Raw genomic sequence first — 8503 nt, forward strand, 5'->3', positions numbered from 1 at the left:
AGGCTTTGAACCATCTCGGTCGGGGACAGTTTCTTCATAAACTCCAAATCCCTTGCCATGGGGGAGTGCATTACTAGCTCTTGGGCAACCCGAGGTTGGCTGCACCTGTCGTTGACCGAAAGCTTCCAGTTCGGACACCAGTGCCCGCCGGGGTGTGTCTTCTCCTCCCCGAAAAATACCGGGGGGCTATGGAAACGATTCCATAGCGAGGTCCCCGAGACTGCGTTGACCGGGGGTTTCAACTGCTTGCCTCGGCCATGAGGAGGTGGAAGTGCCGTGACGACTCCAAGGGGCACCCCCTCTGGCACGGACGAGATGGACCCCGTAGCTGCGGTGGCCGAGCTGCTTTGGCCAGCCGTGGTGGGAGTGCTTTTAGCCACCGAGGTCTTGGCAGCTTGTCCTTGAGATTTCTTCTTTGGCGGAGGTGCCGATGTCTCGTCAGAGCCCTTCCTCTTCTGCCTCTTGGCCACTTCGGACGAGCCCGATACGACGATGTCGGACAATTTAGTCACTGCACAAGAAACAAATATTATCATATGCCTTAGCCGAAGTGAAAGCAAAGTTATTAAAGAAAATTACAAGGAATCTTAAGTTTGGTGGAAGTGAAGGGAGTTTTGTCAGCACTGAGCAAAGCTCGGCTGATTCCCCCGTCAACCAGCACGGCTTCGGGGTAGTCCAGACTGTATATCCGAAGTCCTGACCCCATCAGCTTCTGGAAGGCCTCCTCCTCGGCATCCCCTGCGGAGGCGTCGGCCTTCGCCTTAATTGGCCTCCACCAGAAGCCCCTGGGGAAGTCCACTTCGGACACAAAGAAGAAGTCGCGCTTCCAATTCTTGATCGAGCTGGGAGAACCAATCACCAACTTCGGAATGACATGGTTCCGATTGCCAACATAAAACCATCCCTTATCTGTCCCGTGCGCCTTGAGGGTATAGCATCGACGGAAGAGGTCGACAGAGGGAGTCACCTCCTGATGTCGGCACAGCATCTCGAACCCTACAATGATGCGGATCGCGTTCGGGGTGAGCTGGGTAATCCTCACGAAAAAGTGACGAAGCAAGTCCCTGAAGAACCTGGATGTGGGCATCCTCAGCCCGGCCTCTAACTGTTGGACATAGATGGCCACCATGCCCAAAGGGGGCTTTTCGGCTGAGTCATCTGCCCCGGGCGGTATAATCTCGTACCCCGACCGGAAAGGGTACTTGTTTATCACCTTCACGGCCCTATCTCTTCCGATGCGACTTCTAAATTTCGGCATCTTGCCGAAGTCGATGTTGGTTGTGTCCTTGGGAGCGACAGGCTCCAGTACGTCCTCGTCGTGTGGTATCTCAACGCCGAGCTCCTCGTTATAGCCTACCTCGGAACCGCCCTCGCTCATCTCGGACGACTCCAACTCCGAGGCTGCCTCGCTGGCTCCCGCCTCGGTTGATCCCTTCTCAGAACTCGGGGTCGACCCTTCCGAGCTGGACGTCGTCGCTTCTTCCCCAGGATCCGGCCTCACCTCGGTCTGGTAGCTCGGAGTCACGGTCTCTCTATGGGTCTTAGCCGTTTTGGCCATGGGTGAAAGACGAGATAAGAAAGAAGAGGGATACTTACTATTGCCTACGGAATTGGACGAAATTGATGGCCTCGGCTCTGATCTCGGCTACTAGACTGATCTCGGCTACGCTCGCGAACTTTGCAGGTCTCAGATGAAAATGAAAGGTGTGAGAAGTGCGGTGAGGGGGACCCCCCCTATTTATAAGGGTTTGGGGGGAATCCGAAGAGGCGGCAAGAATGCGAAAGGACGGCCACGTTCGAATTCAAAACACCGTGCCTCCCTCTCTCCTCATTAATGCCCCGTCCTTTCAGCTGACACCCTCTGCACGAAACGTCCCACTACTTCACGACGCGACGGTTACCAGTGACCACGTCCTATCAGCTGACCTGCCCACGTGTCACGTCCCCGCATTTCTCGGAGCATTTTCGGCACCCCGACTTTTTACGACTTCGGCCCAAGGAAGCCTCAATACCTCCCTGGCCCGGAGCTCCCGAGGCTTGAGGGGCTTATTGAGGTGTGCCATCGCAGACCCCCATGTCGAGGTGCCTCGGCAACTCCACTCAGTGCAGCTTCTGATGCACCACGACACCTGACATACGGATTATCTGAAAAGCACTGTCGCACTCAGTGACTACTGCGAAGGACTCCGCGTCACCCTGTCCAGGCGGCTACAGTGTCAGGGTCAGGCCATCTGACGGGAAGCAGAGCCGTAATGTCAGGACATGGGTCCCACCAGCATGAACCCTCCGTCCTGACCTCCACTCTCACCCTATAAATACCCCACACACTCCCAACAAGTAAGAGGACTGTTCATTCTCATATACAATTATCTTTCTCGTTCTCATACTAACTTAATCATCGGAGTGATACCAGGGGAGAAGCCCCGCCATCCACTTCGGACAAGCAAAGGGGAGAAGCCCCGCCATCCACTTCGGACAAGCAAAGGTACACCACCTCATCCCAGAGAGGACTGATTTAGGTCGGTCTATCGGCCCACCAAAAATCACCTCTTCATAGTCCAAATGAATTGAAAGAATATCCGTTTTAGATAAGGGATAATTTCAGAAACCTCCCATGAAATTTGTAACAATATTATTTAGCACTTCTAAATTTGGAAAAACATCACTTGTCTCCTTTATTTTAAACTTTTTGTATCATTGTCAACCCATTTCAATATATGGATATGTTTGGCAAACAATTTTTTGGCCAAATTTGTCTTATATAAGTTTTTTAATAATTTTAACTATAGTAACCTCAAAAAATTTCTCAAAATTTTTAAATTATATACTTCAAAATACCTAAAAATTTCTCACTTCAAAAAATTTTCCTACAACTTTTATAGTAAGTTACAGTAAAATTTTAAACAAACATTCAAAAAGCTCATTTGCTAAACGGGAGTGGATAGACAATAGATTTTCATTCCAATATTGACCTTTACTTGTGAACAATTTTGTTTTCATACCAAATCTAGTTAATTCCTTAACTTCTGAAAATTTGGTTGATATGATTTTTTAATTAGGAATTACAGGGTGTTAACAAGGTTGAAAGAACTATTAATAAATTGTGTCATTAGTCTCCACAAGACATATAATAAAATTTTAAAATTCTAAATAATTTAGAAAACTCATAAAATTTATTCAAGAATTATAGAATAAAAAAACACTTTGTACCTAAAGCACCTCAAATAAATTATATAGTTAAGAATTTTATCCTTTCCGAGTTTTCAAGCCAATGGTTTGGACAAAAAATTTAAAAAATCCAATAAACATGTACACAATCATAAATCTTTAAATTCATCCACAAACTCTTTAAATTAAGAGAATAATTTTTGGTCTTTGAGAAAAGCTCAAATGAGTTTGTAAACAATAATGTTGTTTCTTTCTTCTTTTTTTTTCCAGGGCATCAATCTAGAAAACTATTTTAGAAAATTCTAAAATTTTGAAAAACTCCTCAAATTGATTGAAAACACTTTACAATGAAGGCATAATCTTTTCAGGCTTGAAAACTCTTTGAATTTGTTCTTCAACCAATTCTTTTATATGTTAAATTATCACTATTATATTGATTCTATCAACATTGTACATTTACATAGCTTCTCTTTATTTTCAACCTTCTATTATGTTCTTTGTCATCATATATCAACTCTCCAATTGATTGGAACATCCATAAATAAATCTATTTATTAGGTCTATCTCAATATTTATAACTTCTGAATTTTGTAGTGCATGATAATATGTTAATTAATATTCTAAGGGTTCTCCATCCAAGCTGACAATTAACAAGGTTGGGTTGATTATGTAATTGCCCAAAACAAGTAAATCAAAATTGATGCTGAGTAGGAATAAAGAAACCTTCTCTTTTCACTCAAGTGCATCTTATATTAAAACATCCTAGCGTGAAATTTTGACTAGGCCACAAAATTGTTTACGAAATTTGTTGAATAAGAGTTCACTCGAACACCCGGGGTCCACAATTTTCGAGTAAAGATGTTGAATATGGATTTATACACATCTTCTTCGCGCTGCATCCCATTCTGAAGATTGTGCCGTAGATTGACGCTAACATCATCAAATTTTAGGACCAGTCCATTGTAAATTACTGTGCTTCCACAGAATTTTAGGACCAGTCCTTCCTATCGTTTTAGTAGAATTTTGGGACCATTCCTTTATTACGTCCTTGCAAAATTAGCCATCTTTTAATTGAGTCAATTTGTTGTCCACTAGCATGCCTCTCATTCATCAATCCCAGCCATTATTCGGCCTCTCTGGATTTGAGGTTGTTAGCCATCATCCGTCAAGATGTTGTAGGATGGGGGAAGATTTTGGGGGACAAGAAAAAACTGAGAGTAATTCTTCTTATTTTAATGGAATTTATTTTTGCAAATTGATTGTAGTAAACATGGTTGAGGTGGAAGCACTCAAAGTGGCAATATTTTTGGTTTCAATTATGTTACAATTTGACAGAAGGTATCTTTCTTTCTGCCCTGGTTATGTTCGATAAATGCCTATATGAACTGCGTTTGTATTGAGTAGGGTTCTAGCGCGGACGGCCAGATTGATTGCCGCCACCGGTGAAAAAGAGGAGATAGAGAGAGCGACGCAAATTTTTTCTTTCTTCCTTCCTCTTCCTTTTTTCTTTCAATTCTTTTTTCACTTTGACAAGACCCTTACGGGTTACAGTGTGCATCGAACCAGTCAATCTCTGAAAATCCAGCAGCAATTGGAAGGAAAAAAAAAAATCCCTGTGGGGTTTTCTATCCCACATCGGTATTGGGGGGTTGGGGTTTGGGTAGATAAGTCCCTCACACAGGACTCCAAAAGTTACCGGCTTTTGGAGTTACTGTGGGAATTAGGTTTATTTGCTTAAGTTCTTACTTCAGTAAGAAAATGTCAAAAAGAAAACTCATTCTCAGGGACTTGGGGGGTCTTTATCTCTTAGCAGCGGGGCACCCTGTGGGGTTTTCTATCCCACATCGATATTGGGGGGTTGGGGTTTGGGTAGATAAATCCCTCACAGGACTCCAAAAGTTACCGGCTTTTGGAGTTACTGTGGGGATTAGGTTTATTTGCTTAAGTTCTTACTTCAGTAAGAAAATGTCAGAAAGAAATTGGAAGGAAAAAAAAGATTAAAAAAACCCAGCAGCAACACTGTTACTTTGATACTCATCTGATACCCATGTTTCTCTTGACGTGTTCAAGCCATCTAGAAGCAGACCGTTAGTTTTGTGTCATCAGTTTGACTGCTAACTTGGAAAGCCATCTACTCTGCCTTAAAATTTGTCGGCGAGAGTCATCCGTCGGACCGATCATATTCTGCGACCGACCAAGCGACTAACCAGGTCTGCTTGGTAACTCTATTTAAGGCTCGTAAACTCCCATGAACTGGCCGCGTCAGGTTTGAACTTGGAAGTTCTTCACGAGTCTAGTCCGCGAGGGATTTGCACATCCGCGAGGGATTTGCACATCCGCAATTCAGAATGCATTAGATGAGGGTAAAACAAAATCCGTTTCATTCATTTCACTAGTAGTTTAGTAAGGGCGTATCAAACGCTCTACGACGAAAGGGGAAAGCAGGCCGACGATTTCAGTCGAATCTCTACGACGAAAGGGGAAAGCAGGACGACGATTACAGTCGAATCGGAGCTATTTGTTTGGGGACTAAGCAACTAGTACGATCATTATTCTTTCAAAAAACTCTCGAAATAAGGTGCCGTCCTTTCACACTTCCTCCTCGCCTGCGTGACTAAAACCAGTGAAAATTTTCATCAACTAAATGCAACATATGCATCGACTAATAAAGCAGAAACAACAGAATCAGAGGCCCAATTACCAATTAATTCATGATTGTCTCCAACTAAAAAAAAAAATGAAGAAGAAGAAAAACTTTGTTTGCCAAGCTAATAAACGAGGAAATTTTTTTACTTCGATTCCCAGGTGGCTTGAGTTTACAAAAAGTCGCCAAGGATGATATCATGAGTTTGCTACTCACTACCTGAATAATTAGAGGTAGACGTAAAACGCTGTTTATGCAAAAAAGAATGTACAGAAGTGAATAATTAATTAATCACCGTCCACAAAGAAACACTTACAGCTATATTACAGCCGTACTAAAACTTAAAAAAATATATATATTTGCTCAAGGTCGGTCAGATGTAATTCTGAAACAAAAACGCATCTCTACTTCCAGTGTAATCTAAACTCTCTTCTGCTTGTTCTGCTACCTCCGTTTGTACCTGCATCAGTAACAATGGTCTTAAGAACGCATTTTGAATAGCATTGCTATCCTGCATTGCCCATTTCCAACTTCCAGGCCCATGCAGAAGATCAAACAGCTATTGCGCAACTCAAGTAACAAGCTCAAATCAATACATATGTGACAATATGATATACTCTCCAACCTCTGACGTCCAAAAATCTTAACATTAGGCATAACCAGATCCTATGTTTTAGTCACTCGCATGGTCTTTTAAAAACTTATGAAGCAGAGTTTATCTTGGGAGTACTCAGCATTCGGCCAGTGTATCAAGACTCTACATATAGGATATGACAAGAGAAACATGACCAGATTCATACCTTGACTTGCTTTTGAATGAGGATTTCTTCTTCCCACCTCCTTGAGGGTTTCTTTTCTGTTTTTTCTCACTCATGTCACTCTGAAAAAGCTCCCGCATCTCTTCCATTCTAGATTGGGTTTTCTGGGAAGGATGTTTGGATTTCTTTTCCACCCTCCTTGTAATTTTTCCAGCGTCAGTAGCCCTTTTCACAGCTTTCACAGCTTTTGCCCGCCGATAAGCTAAATCAACAAGGGAAATTCCAGCATTCTCTTTCTTACTTTTGTCAATGCCCTGGAGGGGAAAAAAATTATTGCTAAACCCAATACTCGAGAAACTAGCTATAAGAACAAAAGACAGTCAATTAAAGAACTGTAAATGATAACACTGGCAAAGAAAGTAAAGCAGGTCAGCAACAAATGAAGCTACAACGTGCATGCAATCATAGCAAGAATTTAGTCATAAACAGTCAGAGGCAAAAAGTAAGAGCAAGTGTACATACCTGGAGAACTTCACTGTCATCTTCCAGTTTCTCTCTAGCTGCTTCCAACTTCCTCCTTTTCTTTCTAGGAAGATTTTTCTGAAGAAAACAATCAGATAAAAATGTGTGACAACTTATGCCAACAATTTTGTACTTGTGTCAATAAAAGATAATACGAACCTCCCTATCTCGCTTTCTTTTTTCTTTCATCTTAAGATCTTCAGCTTGTTCAGCACTAACTAGCTCATTTCCAGGATGCTTCCTATTTTGCAACAATTCCTAGCAACAGAAATCAACATGTTATCTCCATATCAAATACTTTCCGCCACAACCTTGCATTAAGGAGACAAACCGAATCCAGAGTCCATGACTTAACCAGATACCATTAATGAGAATTAGTCTTGTCCATGCAAGTATAAAAGCAAAAATGGAAGATTCAAGCAACAAAGAAATTCAAAAACTACAAACTACAGGGAAGCTAGCAAATTTGATGTTTTATAAACATGGGTCACATAGGGGAATAGTCAAGAAAAAATAATGTATGTGCAGCAAAATCAATTGCAAGGTTTCAAGCACAGCTGAGGGTACTAAATCATGATCCGTATTTACGAAACCAATACAGGTCTGGCACAAAGGAGTAGGCTATGGCATTTGACCCTTCCTGACACAACGCCTTACAATTGCAGCAATCTCATGAATCCTGTTTGCCATTATGGAGAAACAAAAATGGGTTCACAAAAATAACAGAAACCCTCTACAAAGAGAAAATGAGAAGGAAGAAATGGAGATTCTGGACAAATGCCAAAATTTTCACATGAGGTCCTTGAGACAAGTGCTACTGTTGCGGCAAAGCCAGAATACCTGATTCTAGGGGCAACAAGTCACCTAAACATTATTTCTGTGAGAATAGTTGAAACAAAATAGGAGAATAAGCAGATGACGGAATCCCAGTAGGGAAAGTTGAATTTTTGCAACGAGATGATTATCAAAATCTTCAAGGAAAGAAAAAGGAGCATCAGTGATGATGATTAAGATTCTTGAGAGGTGGCTGAGAGTGGCGGCTGTGTGTTTTTGTTCAAGGTGGAAGATGACAGTGAACACTGGTCATGCTGCGATGAGAGAAAAAATGTGTTGAAGATTGAGTTGGGAATTAGGATTTGGGGCTGATGATGAAGATGAAAGCTTGAGGAGTGTGTTAGCTATGCCGTTTTTAGGGCTATTGAGGAGTGAGGAAGAGGACATTGATTAGCCATGTTTGGGCCTTTCCTCAAATTTGTTTTGGGACTTTGGACTTTAAGCAATATTTGGGCCCTAAGAAAAAACAAATGGGCTAGTTATTAGACTTGCTTTTGGGATGAAAAAAACAAACAGACTACCAACTTTCACAATATAGACCCTGTGAAAATAACAAACGATTTTTCTATTTGTTTCA

At 42.1% G+C, this 8503-nt stretch overlaps 1 protein-coding gene across 1 annotated transcript; it reads right to left on the reverse strand.

Moving 5' to 3' along the window:
• Window positions 1-5906: 5906 nt before the first annotated feature.
• LOC113756976 (DEAD-box ATP-dependent RNA helicase 28-like) lies at window positions 5907-7376 on the reverse strand. Its single transcript, XM_027300406.1, has 4 exons — window positions 7252-7376; window positions 7093-7170; window positions 6613-6884; window positions 5907-6272 (listed from the first exon to the last, which is right to left on the reverse strand). The coding sequence occupies exons 1-4, from the start codon at window positions 7279-7281 to the stop codon at window positions 6257-6259; spliced, it is 396 nt and encodes a 131-aa protein (XP_027156207.1). The 5' UTR covers window positions 7282-7376; the 3' UTR covers window positions 5907-6256.
• Between the last annotated feature and the right edge of the window lie 1127 nt (window positions 7377-8503).

The sequence above is a fragment of the Coffea eugenioides genome, unplaced genomic scaffold (genome assembly GCF_003713205.1).
Source record: "Coffea eugenioides isolate CCC68of unplaced genomic scaffold, Ceug_1.0 ScVebR1_2573;HRSCAF=3624, whole genome shotgun sequence".
NCBI classification, from domain to species: domain Eukaryota; kingdom Viridiplantae; phylum Streptophyta; class Magnoliopsida; order Gentianales; family Rubiaceae; genus Coffea; species Coffea eugenioides.

Coding starts and splice junctions, on each gene's coding strand:
- LOC113756976 (XM_027300406.1), bottom strand. CDS start 7,281: ATGAAAGAAAAAAGAAAGCGAGATAGGGAG. Junction 7,171..7,251: donor AAAGAAAGCGAGATAGGGAG/GTTCGTATTATC, acceptor TGTTTTCTTCAG/AAAAATCTTCCTAGAAAGAA. Junction 6,885..7,092: donor ATGACAGTGAAGTTCTCCAG/GTATGTACACTT, acceptor TTTCCCCTCCAG/GGCATTGACAAAAGTAAGAA.